Source organism: Xiphophorus maculatus, chromosome 7 (genome assembly GCF_002775205.1).
Source record: "Xiphophorus maculatus strain JP 163 A chromosome 7, X_maculatus-5.0-male, whole genome shotgun sequence".
Lineage (NCBI taxonomy): Eukaryota > Metazoa > Chordata > Actinopteri > Cyprinodontiformes > Poeciliidae > Xiphophorus > Xiphophorus maculatus.
The window spans coordinates 14,355,086-14,375,493 of record NC_036449.1 but is presented as its reverse complement, the minus strand read 5'-3'; the positions used below and the strand labels follow the sequence as shown (position 1 = coordinate 14,375,493).

The window sequence follows — 20,408 nt, the reverse complement described above, 5'->3', positions numbered from 1 at the left end:
ACAAGAGATGAAATGTAATATTTTAACATTTTGATTTCCATTATGGCATCTGAAAAACAGTCATGTTTTTGTAAGCAATATGGTGTAATGGCACTATGAAGGGCAGAGAAACATTATTATCATTATTTTGACAAAGATGCTTTCTTTGGAGGAACCATAAAGCCCAGCTGGCTAGCTAAAGTGAGCAGAAGAGAAAAGAATGGTCAAAATCTAAAGACTGGGTCATACTATAGCTAAAACAGAAGCTAGAGTGCTTCACAAGTCAGTCTTCATTTTAAATACATTTTCATATATTACACATCTAGTGTTCACAGATAATAAAAGCAGTTTTTTACTGCTTCTTTGTTCCATAGACCCTTCGGCGCCTCCTAGCCCAACCAATCTGCGTGTCGCCAACCTGACTTTGGGCGATGAAGGCACGGTGATGGTTCGTCTCAATTGGAGCTTGCCAGAGGAGCCTGATATCCCCATTCATCACTACAAAGTGTTCTGGAGCTGGACTGTGCCCTCAAAGTCGATGGTTCCATCCAAGAAGAAGAGGAGAACAACCACAAATGGGGTAATTCCCTCTCTCTTTGTTTCTCAGTGTTGTCACAGTTGGTATCATTACCCTCTCTGTCTTCACTTCTTTGGACATCTATTCTGGCATGCAGTGGATAATAAAGACAAACAGGGAATCAGCTTTGTATTTTTCAGTCACACTTAATAAAACAATGTGTTACATTGTTTTAATTTCTTATTCTGATGAAAGAACCCTTAAATGATGTTAAAATGTGAAGGGTAACACACTAAGTGTGATGAATAGCCCTGTTCAAAGTGATAAATCATGATTAACATATCTGGGTTTCCTAAATATCTCACTCTGATTTGTTATGTTGGTATTCTGAAGTCATTAGTCAAACTGATTGAGTAATTCACTTTTTCTAAAATGTGCTGTGCTTTATTTTTTGTGATTTATTAGATTATTTTTTTGTACTTCGAACAGATCTGAGCAGCTTAACAACTGCAGTTTTCATAACTGTACACCCACTTCCTAATTTCTATTATAATTCAATAGATGAAATCAGCGTATGTAAGCTGAGAGCCAAAAAGCAATCTGTAATTGTTGCATAAATATTGTGTTTAAAACAGTCCCATGATTTCTATCATTAATGCTCTTGTACTTCTAGTAATTTTATTTTATTTTTTTGCATGCTAGAATTCTACCAACTATTTTTATTAACCCAGAAAGAACAAATTCTTGTTTTATTTCTTTGACATGCCTGGTCAAGGTTTTTACAGCAAAGAGTTGGCACAAACAGAGAATTTTTTATTTTTTTATTTTTTATGCATGTTTAAGGAAACTTAAACACATATGAAAAATTACATGGATTGAAAAAACGATTACGTTTGTTTATACAAAACAAACTATGGTGCAGCAGTTTGCTTAAGTACTAATGTTACCTAGCATGTTTCCTAATTTAGCTCCTAATGTATTTCCGTGCTGTGCCCGGTAAATGTATTTGGACAAAACTTTCAGAAAAGGTTTTTCTACTGCTTCAAAAACTTAGAACATTGCTTTGATTGTGTGTACCATCACACACAATTAAGATGTAGTTGTAGCAGCCAAAACAGTCTTCTAGCACTGTGCATTTTATTGTGCAGGGTGAAAAACACTTAGACTCCCCCACAAAATATATACTTTAAATACATTATATATATATATATATAATTTTGTAAACTGTTCACACAAAAATGTAATGATTTCTTAAAAACATTGGTATAACAAAGAAAGGAAAAACAACATCCTTTACGCATGGCTAAGTAAATAGTAGCAATCTGGCAAGATGAAGGTACAACTTTCTTTAACAATATTATGCTGTTTGAATTATTGAAAACTACATCACTAAAAAGAAGGCCGTAGAAAGCATTTTATTTGTATTGTGCAATAAAAATATATTCATTTGCAAAACTAGATTCTATTTTTTTTTCTTAAAGATTGTGTTAAAATTATGAGTTTCATGAAACTGTCTGTAGCAACACATGATCAGATGGCACATGTGGCTTACTATCACTGAAGAGTATTTGATGACAGAACCGAGCAGGAAGACGGATTGTCTAGACAGTCCACACACACGCACACACACACCTATAGATTTTCTTTTTTTTCCTGAATTAGTTTTTAAAACACATAGCAGATGTGGCACAGAAGAGATAGAGGTGGGAGATACCAGACACTGTTGACACATGTACTACTGGTTTCCACTTTGGCACCTCGGGGGCTTTGAAAGCAGCCTGCTGCTTGAAGAATGTCAAAACACACGTAGTCAATAAGAGGAACTCATCAGGTTCACGCTGACGGTGGAATGCTAGAAGTCCAGCGCAGTGAAGAAGCCCTGGGAGGCTCTGATAACACGGCTCTCTCACACGGCCCCCTGGAGGCTATCTCCCTGGTCACGGTACCTTCCTCAGCTCCAGATGTGTTCCTGATACGCAGGACTTTCCCACACGCAGACACCGGGTCTGGCCAGGCTGAATCAGAGCTGGTACAGTGACAGGACTTTGAAAAGGTCTCTCAAACTGACGTATAGTAACAATAAATAAGTCTAAAAGTGTTGGGTTTTTTTTGTTTGTTTCTTGTTGCAGGCTCAGAGCTGGGTGGATCTGGAGGGACTGCAACAAAACAACAGTTACACTGTGGAGCTGCAGGCTGTCACATACTGGGGACAGGTGCGTCTGAAGAGCTCCAAGGCCTCACTCCACTTCAGTACCTCTCAGAATAATGAATCAGGTAAACACTCAAGCTGCTGTACTATTCTTCATTTGCACATCTACATGAAGGCATTTAGATGTAGCTTTCTTATTTTTCAAATCCTTTTGGTTTGTATTTTGTGCTGCCTGAGGCTTGCATAATATGGGTAACCAAATCCCCACATTTTTATCTGTGCTTGTTTTGTTATGCTTGTCAGCTGACGTCAGCTTTCAGTGCAGAATAACAGCATGTGTTAATTTAGCTTGTTACACATAGAATTTCAATGAAGTCTGGACAAACTACTAAGTCCACTTCAAACATGAAGCTATTGCAACGGTGCTGTGGACCGCTGCTTTTGATTGGCTTTATAATCTCTCTAGCTGCAATGATATTGCAAATTTGGAAATAAATAGCTGGAAAAAGTTTACGGTACAGTTTTAGAGTAATGTTTAGAGAAAATGAAAGCCATTTTAGTCAACGGCTGGAGTGGCTAGAATCACAAAAAGAGAAGTCTTCTTGTGCATATTCATGAAAATGCAGTGTCCTGACCTTAACGCTGAGATTCCCAGAAGGCTGCCAGTATTTTGTATTCTGAGCTTTTATTCAAAGGTAGATTGAATAAAAGCTTGCAGCCTGTACGATGTGCAGATTTGCTTGAAATGTCATTGAAAATATACAGTAGTTCCCTTTTATATAACTTCAACACCGCTTTCCCTCCACAGACATCTTTAAATATCACACCGATAATAAAAGTTGTTGTCTTTGACAGTTTGTCCTTCAACAGCAGCTTCCAAAACGAAGAGTGTTGTTGTCATTTAGATCTGCACAATATTTTCTATCGCAATCCCAACATCTTTGAGTGCAATATCCTTATTGCAACAGACAGCAAAATATGGGAGTTAATATCAATCGACACTGTCATAAAAATCTTCAGCAGTGATGTAATGATGCATTACATGTTTTCCAGATGTTGTGCAGCCGAATTATCAATGTGACCTCGTGGTGATTTGTATCGGATGTTTGACTTCCAACCAGTTTTTTTCTCGGTACATCATTTATAATTCTGTAATTATGTACAGGTTGGGGATGAGAAACCTATTTTAGATCATTGACTAAAAAATTTTTCGTAGCTTTTAGTTTACATTGGCGAAGATTAGAAATGTAGTTTCCCAGTTGCCATAAAGTGCTGCATTGGGGCTTCAAAATGGAAAAGATAAAGCGATATTATAACAGCTAAATCTTGAACTCAATATCTCAAATCATGCACAAAGAAACCTGCTAGGTTTGTATGTTCTGGTGGAACATAAATCGCAATGCTAGATAGATTTTAGCTTCATACAATGATGACGTACTGAGCCTGGATATAGTGGCAGTAGATTTGTCAAAACACACCTGGCAAAATCCTCCTTTTGCTTCTGCCTTGATTTGTTTTACTTCTGATTAGAATTGAATATCTCTAAAATTACCAGAAGGGCAAACAAACATAGATAGGATTGGTATACTGTCATCATGTTTACGTCCATCTGTAGCTGATGTTCATGCAGGCATCAAGCCTAAGTGAGAATGAGCTCCTTCTTATGCACGTGTGAACTTCCAACCCCTGCAGTTACAGAGCACCCATGTATAAAGAGATGGGGCTTTTTTCTTATATTGCTCACTGCTGTGATCATCCAAAGTCATAATCAAGTCTGTTACCATGCTGAAGAGAGTGCCATAACATAGTCACTGCTGTATCTTAGCTACCGGAGCAAACACTTCTCTCTTCTGTTCCCAGCAAAATCGACCCACAAGTCCAAGAAGGAGGAGATATCCCCTCTGGGTTCGACGTTGGCCAAACGCCCCTCTGGGCCTCTGGAAGTGGGCACACCCTTCTACCAGGATGGTCAGCTCCAGGTCCGAGTCTATTGGAAGAAACGGGGAGGTAAGCGCTCTGTTTTTCAGCTTTACTCCCACCAAATTAGCACCCCGTCATGCCCATCAATCACTATGACTCATGTGCACCGCATTAAGATGTTATGACTGATCCTCGCTCACTTAAACAATGGCGGATTGCACTTATAAATGCGGTGTCAGTGATGTAAGTAAAGCAACGTGTCTTTGTGGGGGCCTTTGTAATTCGAGCGCTCGGTAGAATAGTTAAAATCTTCACACGGACAGTTAGGAAGGAGCCACCGTTTAGCGAAGAACAATAAACACAGAACCCGAGCTCAGCTGTGTTTAATAGATTCTCACATTAGACTCGTTTCATTTTACAAAAAGCTGATGTCATAGGGAGTAGACGCGATGGCGGGTTCCAGCACCACGAGGGGTTAAAGCATGCCTCTCCCAGCGGAATCCATTCTCTTAAAAATCTTCAGCTAATACCGGAGTGAAAGTATGGAAACCCTGAAAGCCATGGTCTAAGGGTAACCTGTCAAGTCCCATTCACTGCTCTATGTCATATTGCAAATATATGTCATCGCCCGGGCCAAACTCCACATCCTTGAGTCAAGAATGCGAGCCCTGGCTGTAGGAGAGGCCTGGTGAGACACCAACTGCTGAATCAGAGCGAGGAGAGCAGGGGAGCAGGGCTGGCGCAGAGCTGTTAGCGAGGTTGGCCTGGACTCACTGAGCTGAGTGATGCTGACAAGGATCAAGCGTGGCTGGGGAATCACTGCGTTGCAGAGCAGAGTTAATCCAGGACCTGTTTCTTGTATTGTGGTCCCGGTTTGCGGTGAGTGTCCGCCGCTGCCGCTCATCAGTCTGAAGGATGGCCTTGCTCTCAGCTAATGTAAACACACAGACACACAGATGGCCTAGAGAGCCAGAGAGTCTCTGGACATCTGGTTTGTGTGACGGACAGAGGGGACAGGTTAACTGAACCATGATTAAACTCTCACTCATTGTGTTTGTGATCCAAAGCAGCCTGGCCTCTGGATTGTTTCCAGCGGACTAAAGGGAACGATATTGTACTCCAGCTTTGATAAAGTATCTGCTGTCTTCTCAGCGCGCAGACAATACACAGCAATTCTGCACAGCGGTACTTCTAAAGCTTGCCCCTTGTCGTGATTTATCAAACACCACTGAGTTTCTGTTCACTACCTGATTTCCACGTCCTATTTCTTGTTTTACATGGCTTTTCCCCTCTCCATCAGCCCCTGCTAAGCCTATCTTGTTTATTTTTTCCCAATTTTCCCGGTTTGCTGTAATTCCTCTCTTCTGCTTCCAAAGAGCTCAGGGGCTCCAAGTGCCAGACCCGTGTCTAAGCCTTCAAAGGACCCCTTTTTATCTCCCCCACTGCAACCCAGGCCCCTGCTGAGGGGTGAATGAAGCACAACTCAATTATTAATCGTGGAAGTATATTGAAAGAAAAGCCCAAGCAGCACAGTTGAAGGAATTATAACCCGTGTAAACCAAGATAAGGATGATGGTGAAATAAACACTGCTGAGAAGTTTATGTGGAGGTTCTTGTATTTTCATATAAAGCGTCAACATGATCAACTTGACTTGATACTCTGAAGACGCAAGAATGTTCATTCTGAGATTTGTTGGCGAGGAAAAAAAAAAGGTTCACCAAAGCAGGGAGTTTATGTTGATGATATCACATAGACATGAACAGAGAAGGGCTTTCCACCCCTAAAGGTATTCATTAGTATGGACCCAAAAATGAGAACAAGAGTTATAAGATTTTCCGATAACGTGTATTATATCCTATAAGATACCATCTGTGAATCATTTAAAATATGTCAGAGTAGCATCACAGTGATGCTTTGTTGTGGAGCTGCACTAGTAAATATGTCCAGATTTATTTCACAACAGAAGGACACCTGTTTGTTGTTTTCTCTGTAGTTCCCTTAATTGATTGATAAAGTCATTGTTGTCATGTTTACTTTTCTACAGAGTATTTATTTTCTTATGCATGCGTCTGATTTGAATTTAGGTATTTGGAAGAGCTCCTTCTTCATCATTCCCTTCACTTTGTGAAGTGCACTAGTTTTACCTCAAGTGAAACAGTCCACAGTTAGATGCCACTGCATAAACGAGAGTTTAGACCATTTCCTTAGAGTTGAAAGAACTAATCTTGAGTCATATTTGTGGTCACTTCACCCAGGAAGCGCATTCTTTGGTTTATCTGACCATAAAACATTTCTCCAGGAGGTAGCAGGCTTCTAAAACTAAACTCTATATGTCTCTCAGTTCATGACGATATTAAACTGGCCTGGGTGTGGAAAGTAATGCTGGTGTTCAAGAAGTGATTACTTCATAAATCCAGTTAGATAAATTACTGGAGTCAATCATGTCGCCATTATTAACTTACATTTCAGTTTGCCTGGAGAACGTAACTAAAGTATGGAATCTATTAACTTTTAAAGTCTGATATGCATGTGCAGAGATTGGTGTTTTTAATGATTACTAACATGTTCATGTACATGTTTTGTTAGAGAAAATAGGGAGAGAGAAGATATTTGTAATGATATAGTGGAGAAAAAAGTGATGTTACTGCAGATATGTCTGTTAAAAAAAGAAAATGAGAAAAACAATTATGTTAGCCGGTTGATTTTTACTGTATGTTATGAAATTGTTATACTGTGCAATTTCAAAAAATATAGATCTAGGACAAAAATGATCATACATTTTTTATTCATTTAAAACTGAGATTTTAGTTTGTATTTTGGTTCGACTGTGTCATTCCTTCATTTCGATGTGTAGTCCTGAAGAGACATGTGCCACCTGCATTTTAGGAGTTTTTAAAAATGTTTAATTGTCAAGAGACAAAAAAGAAAAAAGCTAACAGCATTGTAGTGGTTAAAAAGTTGATTCATTATTCAGTTTTATGGCTTATTAGGTTGACACCAGTAATCATTGTTTACTTCTGAAGTATTTTTATTTTTGTTTAATAGTAGTATGTGATTGCTGTGCAGCTTGTTAAATGCTGGACCCAGCCTGGTGATGGAGCACTGTTTCATTATGAAGGCTTAAGGTTCTGCATACTGAGGTGCTTTTTAACATTCCACTCTTCACCCCTCATTCTTCATTTGTTGCAGACCCCACGGTGAGTCGCTACCACGTCCAGTGGATGCCTGAGTACTGCAGCCACAATGAGACCCGAGGCCCAGAGAAATCCGTCACACAGGTCAGTCCAACTGAAGTCGCCTCACAAAGCTGCGAACTGAACAGCAGCTAAAGCCGATGCGGAGTACTTGTCTGACCTTTTGTCTGACGCTGAGAAAGGACCGATCAGGGTAAAGAGACCCACTGAGTGAACCATAAGACCTGTTATGTTGGGTTTGTACTGCCTGTTGTTTTCAGTCCTATGAGTCAGTAATTACGGTCAGGCATGTGGTTTGTTAGCCAATAAAACACTTAAGCTTAAGCATTGTTTCCAGGAATAGTGGGGTTATACTCCTCCAAAGGCCTCGGCCATGCTACTGAATGTGTCTCTTTCTGAGTTGTGTACACGTAGAAGAGGTGAGAACTCGGCAATGGGTGTCTCTCAACCAAATCGAGGGTGTCAGAGTCTTTCAATCAACACATTCTTTGGGAAGCAGCTCTCTGGTTGCTTGGGAATATGTATTTTCCATATATCACCGAGGAGGAGTCCAGACTTGGGCTTTTATGTGAGCGCAGCGCCTCATTCGCTTTTAATCAAAGCTGTTTCATATCAGAGAGAATATACACCCTCTCCTAAGGGACCGTCTATTAATGTAGGCAGACTTTATTACTGCGAGGTCTGAATCCACAAGTCAGCAAGATTTCTTTGTTCCCTTAGAGAAATTGAAAAAGTGTTAGCTTGTCTTTTTTTGTCAAGATCAATAGATGATTAAATCTTGAAATAGGTTTACAGTGAAAAACTGTTGATCTGAATTCATTAACCCACATTTACGGGCCGTGAGCACACTGTGGTTTCTGCATCTTATTTTAGTCCTCATGTTCTTGTGGTTATGCCTTATTTACCTGTGAATTTCAATAAATTGATCTTTACTTTGATTATGGCTTACAGCTAATAACTCAAAAATTCAGTTTCTCAGAAAATTTTAATGTTACAAAAACAGAATAAAAAAGAATTTTCAATACAGAAATGTTACACTGCGTTCTCAGACTTTCCCCACTGATGTGGGCACGTTCCAGAGAAAAATAAAATTTAACCAGATACTTTGAAGAGGCTGTGGTGCTGAGAGTCAATGTAAAGAATCCTATGCACTAATACACACTAGAACTGAACATTTTGACTTGATTTCTTGGCATAACTGATAGAACGTGGATTACAAAATTGCTAAAAGGAAATAAATGTGCCGTATTCACAAGACTGATTAGCCGGAAGTCATGATCTTGTTTAGCAGTTCTACTGTAATAGACAAGAAAACGTCATAGGGAAGAGAGAAAAATGAACAGACTGAAAAATATAACCCAGAAAGAATTTAAAGATATCAGGATGGAATAAATAAAAAAATAAATTGCATGCTTAGACACTGAGAGTACACTAAAAATGTGTTTTGGATTTTGCATCATACGTCCCTCTTAAGCAACCTGGGCTTCCTTATCTTAGATAATCATCCGGCTGATCACTGCAAATGCTGTACAGTAACACCTGAAATCAGTTTGCGTGTAACTGAATGCATAATACATGATATTTAAGTTTCACTTTTTGAATGTGATTACGTAAATAAATAGAATGTTTGATGATGGTGAATTTATTTCAGGTGCAGAAGCTATGATTTTGCGTTTTACGTTGTAAAATGTTAGGCTAACCTCTTCTGTGTATGTGTTCGAGGTACGATCGGAATCTGGGATGTGTTTCAGAGACCTAAGCAGGAACTTGATCTCCTCTAGTGCTGTGTATTAAATCATCTCTGAAGCTCCACACAGGGACTGACCCGGGTGACAAGTCAGAGTCATCAGGGCTGAAAAATCTGTTTCTTTACTCAGGAGAACTACATCAACCTTCCGGGTCTGCTGTTCTCCTGCAAGTACAAAGTCACCGTTCATTTACTAAAGTCCAAAAGACGCTCCAAGGACGAGAGCACCACCTTCTTCACCCCATCCTGTGCTACCATCCGGAGCAAGACCCACAAACACATCCCCTGCCCGGGGGAGGGAGGTGAGGATTCAGCTGCCTGACACATGAAGGGCATTTTAAAATCAATCCACATTAGCAGAGACACAGAAATTAGATACCTTTGTGTCTTGTGGTATCAGCAGGATGATGGGGAAAATCTATGCAGGATTGAAAGAACAAGTCAACATGTTAAGCATTTTCTCGGCAAATGTGGATTTAAAGGAGGGGGGGAGAAGGGAGTCTGGAATAAATGCAAGCTTTTACATTTCCATTTATTGCTGTCACTTTTCTCTTTCCAGCTTCAGTTCTTCCAAAGGTTCTGGCTAAACCAGAAAATCTGACGGCCTCCTTCTCCATGAATGACGGAAACATAACGGGCAGCTTCCTGTGGCGCGTGTCCAGGGTGGCTCCTCACCAACGGATCACAGGCTTCCAGGTCACCTGGGCGGAGATCAACACTGAGAGCCGGCAAAACAGTCTGCCCAACAGCATCATATCCCAGTCCCAGATCCTGCCTCCAGTACGTTTAATCCTAGTGGAACCAGACTGACAGTTTTCTCTTCACAGCATCAGCTTATTTTTGTTGCTTCTCATATGTCGCTAGAATGTGTACTAGCATTGCCGTACACATTCAGAAAATTTTGCTATATTTGGAAAAGACGTCCTGTCCTCTGATTTTTAGTTTAGAGCATCTGTCAGAGGTGACAGTGGTTTTCAGATAACGTTCTGAGGACTCTTTGAGTGAATCCTGTGATTAGGCGTTGCCGTGCAGTGAGGCACATAGATAGATCAGAGGTAGCATTGCTGCTGGTTTTCCTCTCAAAACTCTTCATCTGCCTTCATGTCGTCCTCTTTTATCCTCTGGTGGGGTTCTTAAACAGCCACTCTTTGACATTATCTTCTTCATCAACAACACATTCTGCCTATCTGCACTCTGCCTTATGAGCATGGCTATAAATAAAACCACCTACTAAACACTTTGTCACACTGGCAGCAGCCTTATGAAAACCAAGGCTTTGTTTTTGTGTCTGGCTTCTGCAAAGACAACTAATAAATCTCTGTTTTACAGCTTAACTTAAAGTACTGTCAAATTCATAGGGAATGGTTGTTTTATCTCGGCTGATAGTCTCTCCTTGGCTTTGTAGGATCACAATCTGCTTGTCGTATCCAATTTGCGGCCGACTACATACTACAGACTGGAGGTGCAGGTCATAACAACTGGAGGCGAGGGACCCGCCACTGTCAAGACCTTCCAGACGCCAAATATACAACCACTGGCACAACACCGTAAGTTACAGTTAGCCATGATATCATATATAACAATTAGTCCAAAAAATTAATGTTCTGTTTAATTTGACACTACCTTTCTGTCTACCATTGTGCTTTTTTACTATTAGTTTCTTTTGATGCCTAATTGATAATATGTATATTTTGTTTTTGATTACTTTGCAGTAAAGATATAGAGGAAAACAGACTCCTCTTTGCATTTGTGTACTGCATGGCTTTGCTCACTGCAAAAATGTCAAGGTTGGCAAAAACAGCACTTTTAATAAAATAGATCATAGAAGGTTTAATTTACAGATTCATTGGTAAGATGTTTCTGGCAAAGGTTGGACCTGCTGATAGCATTTAATTTTAGCTATTGTAGATCTAGCCTGACCATGCTGGACCCTTATGTTGGTATTCTGTTTTCACAGTTAAATTTTTTCTATGTACGCCAACTGCAGTTAACATTTTTGCTAGCATCCTTACTTATGAAACAGAAACCATGTTGTCGAGTCCATCAGCCCTGACAACCTTAGCACAACCCCTCCCAGCCACCCATTTTCTGCAATGAGATCTCAATTAGCTTTTGAACAAAAATTCAAATACAGTTATTTATATAATTTTTTTAATTATTAGTGTAATGGATGCAAACATTCGGTGTTTACAGTGTTAAAAAAAAAGTAGGCTCCTAATCTACACCTAATAGCAACACCATCGTATTAAGACCGTATACCAAAAATAACTAATTTCAAATAATAGCTGATGTATATCTGAATATTTGTGCTTTCAAAGGACCCAGACTCCGGCAGCACCATTCTCATCACCAGAAGCCATCATTGGAGAAACACTGAGTTTGCATACCCAGGCAAACCCAACCCGACTGAGCGAATCGCCTGTGACTCTGTTCCTGTCAGCCAGGGAAGGAATGAGTGGAACCTCACAGAAACTCAGTTCGCCGGACCATGAAGTGGACCACCCCACCTCCGCACTCTCTCAGCTCATGAAAAATGGGTCTATCTTCTTCAAGCTCCACAATGCATCAGCTCCTTTTTACCCCCACACCCTCTCTCTCTTTTCACTTAGATGTCACCGGATGGGTTTGTGTGTGTACAGTGAAAGTTAAACTTCAAGGTTTCATATTCTGTGCTGCTTAGAGCACAGTCCTACCCCCCTTATCCCAGCTCATCCCAGATTTAAAAGCAAGTGATGACATTTCTGGCCAAGAATGATCCAATAACTCAGAAATTAGTTTTTGATCCCACTGTCTTTGTGCACAACAGAAAAGACCTTTGATTGGATTTGATAAACATGTGGTTGAAAACAACCTACTGGATGGTAAGGCGATGCCAGAGCATTTGGTTATTCTTGAAGAAAGAAAAAGTAGAACTTAATCTATTTATTTTGTGCTTACCCAATAAAGAGGCGCTTAGACATGCAGTCTGTACTGATGGATAATGTAACTAAAGTCCTTATTGTCTAACCCAGAATATTTCATGTAGTATGTTGCATGTAGTCCATTTGATTTTTGAACTGTAAATGAATTACTTGCTTCAAATTGAAAGCTCGTAATGGTTTTTTGCATGACAACTGTAAGCATCCTGTTGGCATGAAATAACGTCTCTGTGTTACCTCTTTTCAGTATGTTAGCAATATTTCATTAACAGATTAACAAATAATTATATTGGAAGTAATATGTCACGTTTATTAATGAAATTATAACGTGTGGAGATGAATTGTACATGTTCTTGGCTGTAGAAATATTTGTCTTGGAGCAGTCAGTGAATGTTTATATTTATTTATGTGTGTATTACAATGTTTGCTTTTTTTGATGTGTGTGAATGTGTTTGGATTTTATGTGTTGTAGTCTCAGATTTTTAAAATTGATTAAAAAAAAAATATTGACAAAAAAAAATAATCTTGTAAAGACATTTTGTAAAAAAGGAATTGTAAATACAGTCTTATGTTACATGTTATTTTTCCATGCTAGAACCTGTACAAACTGCTAAGTAATAAAATAACTCCTAACCTGTTCCCGGTCGCTGCTTGTTTTATCCGTTTCGAGAGCTGCGCACTCTCACTTTTGCTAAAAACTCTCGACTGTTTGGAAGCTACAGTTGCTTATTTTGGCTGTGATGTTCATCGTGGCAGGCTCTGTAGCATATTCACAGATCGGTCCAGGAGCCCAAGACACACGCTCTACACATCCAAATAAACAGGTCATCTAGTGGATTTACCGCCACGTTTGTCAGCATAATGCTCAGCCTGTACAAGCAATTGTGTGTTTGAAAGCTGATAAATACCGCCTCCCCTTTGCAGCTTTTCTCCATTATAAAATGAGATGTGAAAATGCTCCCACAACGCTACATCCAAGAGTGTCAATAGGAGAGTAAGGGCCAAGTATAAGTGAATTTATGCAAAGGTTTTAACATGGTAATGATGTATCAATTTGGGACCTAAACGCAGTCCATGTCAAAAACTTTGACAACAGTATTGGCATGTTACTGTAGAGACAAGGATTTGTTAAAAGGATTTCTCTGGCAGGAGAGAAAATATGTGTCCAGTTATTGAGTCAAAGACGTCAAATGAAAATTTACTTTTTAAATATGTAGACATTTGTTTTGGCGATCTTTGGGGAAAGAATTCTAGGTGCTTTCAGATTGGAGAACTATTCTTTGAGTAGAAGGTTTCATTTATTACATACTTGTATAGGTTGTTTTTGTTATCTATGGATATTGTCCTACCTAGCTTGGGTTGTATATTGTCCTACCTGGTGACTTACTTTCCTTGCAGAAATTCCCATTTTGTTATTTTTTTCCACCTTTGCAATGACAAAGGTCATTGCAATAGACCAGCTGGCTGAGACCAATGGGTGATAATTAGGCTAAATTACAGCATACAAAAATATTTCACTCACTGAACCTTTATTTTTCCCCTTTTTTTCACACTACAGCTTCATACCTCTGTGTGTTTTATTCGAAATATTTAATAGAGTAACACAAAGTAGAGCATAATTGTGAAGTGGAAGGCAAAAGAAAATTATTCTTCATGCATTTGTACTGACCTTTACCTTACTGTGATACCCCTCCACAAAGCCAAGTTTACCCAATTACCTTCCAAAGTTAATAACAGAGTTATGTTGTGTGGAGCTCAGTCTCATAAATCCAGCTGTTCTCTGAAGGCCTCTGAAGTTAGAAAGAACTCAACAATGAACAAACAGCATCACAAAGACAAAGGAACTCAGCAGGCATTTCAGGCAGAAAGCTGTTTAAAGGTTTAAACCCGAGTTAGGTTATAAAGCCAATTTTCAGGCTTGGAAAATATCTCTATACCTTTTAATCCATCATCTGAAAATGAACTGATTTTGTCACAACTGTAAATCCACCAAGACATGCTTCTCTGAATCAGGCTCATTATCAAGATCCACAGCTGAGGTGGACGAATCTGTCGAGAGGACAAGTGTTAATTGTGAACATGAAAAATAACAAATCTGGCCCTTAACGTTGTCATTGGTGGAAGACAGCAATAGCAAATTTGATTTACCCTGCATATCATTCTGAATACATCCCAGTGATGAAACAAGGTAAGGTTAACATCATGAAATAAAAACATGAACAAAGGATAAGTCTTTTTAGAATTCAAATTTCAATCCGCTTGCTACTGTCATCGTTTCCTTCCGTTGAATATATTTCTTCTACGTATCAGGGTGAGTTCACGCATTTTTAGCTGCCTGGGCAATGCAGAGTTGTAGGGGAACATGTATCAGTGGGAGTCTCACATTAACACCGGAAAATGTTTCGTTAAGTCTACGAGTAAAATTTAAAAGTGCTGGTACTGTGTACTGTCTGGTGCTTAACAGCCCACTTAAAGCACTTCCTGTAACTTCTTAGTAAATCTTTCCTTCCACTGCACAATTATCTGAAAGCTTTTGTCGACTTATCGCATCAAATCCCAATAAAATACATCGACATTGTTAGACCACTGTCAGATTTCCAAATATTAAAAAGTTTAAACCATAATTTTGCAAGGCCAAGCCTTTCTGCTTTTACCCAAAAAAGAAAATGTGGTGATCCTGAGTTCTTCTGGGGATTAAGAAACAGCTGAAGAGAAAAACAATGACTAGTCCTTGATACCCAACAAAGGCACCATACCCTTCTTGGCAGAATGCAATGCAAAGCAAAAGGGCCAAGTCAAGAGGCCAAGGGGGGAAACTGGAGCTGGGCCTTGGATTCTGGAGAAACACATCAGGCAGCTTTCAGAAGAAAAAAAAAACAAGACAATGATCTAAAACATACAGCCAAAGCAGCTAAAGAATGATTAATAGAGAGTGATATCAACATTTTGGAGACAGTGAGTCCAGACCTGAATCCTGTGGAGAGAACTCAAGATAAGAGTAACAGCAAGGATGCCAAATCTTACTTCACAGATAATTAGTTATTAATACGTGTTATGACTGTTTGCAATTATACGAACCACTTGATTGCTGTGATTGCAAATAAAAACATGATTTCAGTGGAAACATTAATCACATGACAATTCACTTGTAATCAAAGCTTGGGCGTGGGTATGAATATTTTTGATTTTTACTGTAAATGATGCCTTCATTACAATAATTTTGCTTCCAGAAGCTAGAGTGAGGAGAATCAGCTCTCCACTGTTGAAGTTTCTCCACTTTTATTTATGACAGCGGGCCATTTGTCTTCAGTTGTTAAACATACCACCTAAAGTGTTTTAGAAGAATCAAAACACTTTATTCTGTTATGATCAAAATCTCACATTTTTATGTAGTCTAAAATCGACTGCTTGCCGGACAGAGTTACACTATATTCCTAGAACTCGACAAATCTGCATGTGCGAAGAACATTAACACCAAAAACGTCAACACTCGGCTCCTCGTCACACGCTTCTTTAGAAATCGACTGCGGTGCTGGCAAACTGTGTGGACGCATGCTTTCTTTTTTAGGTGCGTGTTTTCAAACGGATGACAACGCCCAGATGTTCAGCTTCCCAATCTCACCAATGCTGACAAATTGCTCTGAGCCCTCATGTTCACACTTTCAGCCTCTTCAGTCAGGCTGCGCTTCAGTCGCTCAATTCTCACGGATGTTGTTTGTGTACAGTCCCATTATGTTGGAAGAGATTAGTTGCTCGGTCTGGGCACGCTAATCCCCTCTCCCTTTTCATGAAGCCGGGCAAATGTTTAGCAAAGGCTCCTTTCTATTTGAGTCAGCCAGCCCAGCCCTTTTCCTTTTTCAGGCTGTCCCAGTCTCTTTCTCTGTACACATAGAGAATACCATGGCCCTCAAGTGTGAAAACCTCAAAACAAAGAGGACCTCCAGCTTTTTGAGGCATGTTGCAAGACGTCCAAGTCCCAGTGGGCATGAAAGAAAGGCAAAGAAAATGCAACAACTAAATAATGGGGCCTGTTGTCAGTACAAAAGCTTTGTCTCTGATGATACAAGGCCTGTTAGGGCTTATATGTTTTGCATGACATTACATCCCTATTGTCCAAGTCAGAGAGGGGATATTGCTTTCAAATTCAAATACATATTCCAGAAAACACTGTCCACTTAGCCCTTTGTATTATCTGCGTCAGTATATATTTACCCGCCTTCCTGCTCCCATTAGTTGGTTAATTGTGACAGCAAATTGTTTGAGTGGGGCATAAACATAGGTCAACATTTCCTCTGATCTATAAAAGCTCATATCAAGATTTTTTTTTTTTGAAAAACAAGAAAAATAAAAATGGATGGAAACAAAATGAAAACAGAGATTATTCTGTGAGGAAGAGGGGCTGCTTCAAACGCTTCAACTTTTCTGACCTGCTATAGCTGCTGTCACATTTAATCTCTCACCAACATTTTACCATTTTAAAGCAGCGTGCATCATGGGTTGCCTCAACACCTGTCATGCTTATGCTTACTGTTTTTGATGCACCCCTTACTGCCTACTCTGTGTATTGGGATTAACTGTGTAAAGTTTAGTGTTATTGTCTGTTAGTTTTGCCTTGATGACACGATCTGAAATGATCTTGTTTGTTCTCGTTTACGTTCAACTGGCTTTGAGGTTAACACCCTGCAAATATTACTACTTAGTCAAATAATTATTAGTTCTTCGTATTCAGTTTCTCAATTCAACAAGTGGAGACTTCATCAGAGGAGACAGAGTCTCTGCATAGCAGAGCGAGAGATTTAAAGTATGACATATTGAACCTCTCTTTAAATTCCTTCAAGAACGAAACTAACAAATCGCAGGTCACTTGTAAGGAAAGTTTCACCTCAGTGCAGAGAGCAAGTGTCTTTTTTGCAGGCTACCTCCAACGAGTTACTTTGTGACTCCATGAGCCACATTTTGAAACCAAATCAGCCAGTCACCAAATAGAACCCACAAAACATTAATAGAGGATTATATTCTGCAGCAAGAAATCACAATCCATGGGCCAGAGATTTAATTTAATATTCTTTTTTTCCCTTTCTTTCAATGCATTAAAACAAAAGACTGCCTTTGCAGTATACAAATGCATCAACCAACACCCAATGTTAATAATGCACTTTTTTCAGTGAAATAAAAAAAAAAAATCTGATAAAAGCTTTGACAAATAAAAGGGCCTTTAATCATACATCAGTACATCTACATCTGTCAGAGAAGCTGCAGCATATCCTTTATCTGCTGTGAGTCTTTGCAAAAAGAAAATTTGAATCGCCATATCAGATCTCAGCAATCTAAATATCGACGTTAACCAGGCAAACTCGCAGCAAACAAAACAAATATATATATAACCATAATATTTTCCAGAGAAGATTAATGATGTAATTTCTTCTTTAATATTTATTAACCAAGACTTCTTTAATGTTCATGGTTCACAGTATTTGACACAACGGCTGAAACGTTGCTTCTTAAGACGTGGCTGGAATTCTGTTTCTGATAATGAACTGACTTTGAAACGAGGAGAAAAAAAAGATGTGCTTTACTCTCCTCTTTCGACATGACACCAGTCGTAACCTGGATAATTTGAAAAGTCCAAATTTCACCCTCGTGCACGCTGCAGGTCAGTGAGATCATTGAGCAGCAGAGGGCATTCGCTCCAAAATCATTACCACATGGCCTCCTTCGGTGCTGCTCCTTCAGTATGATGAGATGAAATATATCGTTTGCGAGATTGATGAAAAATAACCAGAGTGTCTTCACCCCCCCGCCCCCTCCCTCTATTAGGAGGAGCACCGCTGCTTTAATGCTGTGGTATGGTGAGAAATCTGACCTTGCCCCGGGCAGTGGCATGTTTTTGGTTAGGCTCTGGTGTGCGGGACCAGGCCGAGGACACATGAAAGGATCTCTGTGTCAGTCCTCAGAGATGTTCAGTGGAAGCCTAATAAAGACCAGAGCACGCAGACAGACCCGAGAACATGCATACCACACATTATACAAGCACAAGAGCTACAATGCTGTTGACAAGCGCAGCATTCTTTTACGGCTCTTTAGAAGGCCGACAAAGTGTAAAAGCTTGGCGACTGTGTCAGCAATGTGATTAAAAAAGCATCATTACCTATACGGCGCCATAAAACTGCTGTTGCCTCCAAAGACACGAAAAATGATGCACTTGTTTTTTTTTTCTGCCTTTTATCGTAGCAAACAAGTTCATTTCTCTCCATAGGGAGTATGATTCTTGGTGTACACAGTGACTGGTGCTGAGCAGCTACACTGCTTCAAATAAACAAACCTTCCAGTTTATGAAGCACCGATGTTCAATTAAATGGAGCTCAGTCCAATAACTCTCCAATGAGAATCTGCAGCAATTTTGTTGTAGTGGAGATATATTTGACTATTGTACAGAGACATGTAAAAACAAAAAGTGAAGAACCAAGCAATATTTGGCAAAACAGCTCAGTATATCACATTAAAATTGCAGTTGGACCAAACCAAAACAAATAAAACAATATGATGAAATCCATTTATTATTTTGGTTTGGGTTTGAAAACAAAATCTTAACTTTGTAAAACCTCAGTTTCCAGACAGCATATAAAAACTAGCAACAGTGATGTTGCCATCCTGGTTTAAACGTTTTGACTTCTGCTTTAGAAAACCAGCAGATTTGGGCTATTTCAGTTTAGGTTTGGATAGAAATGGCAGAAACATCATGAAAACCATAGTCTGTTAAGTATTTATGTGTATTAACATATAAAATATTAAGTCACAATGTGTTACCCAGGGTTCTGTTCTTAGATCAGTTCAGTTTCCAATTTATATCAACAATAAAACCTTCATTATACAACTGTAAATTCCATCTTTATGCTGATAATTCAGTCTTGTTAAGACTAACCAAGTCATATTTGCTAATAAAATTGTTTGAGCTGAGTTTTTTAGTTCTTTATTCTGTTCTGATTTTTATATTGCTTTAGATTCTAAATTTAGCGTTGGTTCTTCGCTTTAGGTCATTAACTTTATGTTTGTTGTTTTATTCCCTTTGTGTTCATTTCTGTGTTTATTACTCGTCTTCCATCGTGTTCTTTTATCGTTTCAATTGAAATCATTTAATTAATCACACCTGATTTCTCTACCGCTCATCCACCTTTCCAAGAAGTTAGAAGTCAGCCCCTTTCTTTGCCTCCTTACCAGATTCTTCTCTTCTCCCTTCCCGATCATCTGCATCACGACACATCCAGTGTCATCTTTACACTTGAGCACCACTCCTCATCACCAATTTATGACACCTTGAGGCTCGAGATTCTCTTTTGTACGACACTTCTGGCTTTAGAAGTGAATGTACAGACGGCACCAAAGGCAGGAAACAAGCCCAGTGTGTTTGTGTTTATAAAGAAACTATCGCCAGAGGAGTCCTTATCTCGGCACCTCTTTTTAAACCAAACATCCCTCTCAGCAAAAGTGAAAAGATCAGGCAGGAATGTACCATCCATCTGGGTAATAGCTGTTTTTAATCCCCTCTGATTACTGCTAATCCCCTTTATGCTCCTTCCTGGGAATAAACACACACTGACCTGAGTGACCCTCCTCCTAATTAATGAGGTAAGGAAGTTTGGTGCAAGAATCCTTTCAGCTTGGCCCGGCCACTCTAAGAAAAGCTTGACTCTTAATTATATGTTTAATGATAAGAAGTCAAACTGCAACAACTGACACTTAAATTGGCATCATAGTCTGCTGTCATCTTTTCACAATAAAATCCTCTAACAACCCCCCAGGCCCGACCAGAAGCGAAGGGAAACTTTCCGTCTTGCGTTCCTTTCATTTCCTGTGAAGTCTTTGTTCCAGGGGTCGGTAGCCGTTTCTCTGAGGCAAGGCAGAGTTCACAGGTCAGCTGTACCCAGGAGGATGGACAGCAGCATGAGGGCAAGACCCGGGCACGGGGACAAGGAAGGGGTCAGG

At 39.5% G+C, this 20,408-nt stretch overlaps 1 protein-coding gene across 1 annotated transcript in view; it reads left to right on the top strand.

The window, feature by feature from the left end:
• Positions 1–12,407, top strand: part of anos1 (anosmin 1) — a 58,741-nt gene extending 46,334 nt beyond the window's left edge. Inside the window, exons 7-14 of the mRNA XM_005799319.2 lie at positions 354–559; positions 2,626–2,770; positions 4,506–4,652; positions 7,756–7,844; positions 9,638–9,809; positions 10,067–10,287; positions 10,913–11,054; positions 11,826–12,407. Of these exons, the coding sequence (XP_005799376.1) occupies positions 354–559; positions 2,626–2,770; positions 4,506–4,652; positions 7,756–7,844; positions 9,638–9,809; positions 10,067–10,287; positions 10,913–11,054; positions 11,826–11,884 (1,181 nt within the window). The 3' untranslated portion in view covers positions 11,885–12,407. The remainder of the gene's footprint in view (positions 1–353; positions 560–2,625; positions 2,771–4,505; positions 4,653–7,755; positions 7,845–9,637; positions 9,810–10,066; positions 10,288–10,912; positions 11,055–11,825) is intronic.
• The last annotated feature ends 8,001 nt before the right edge of the window (positions 12,408–20,408 follow it).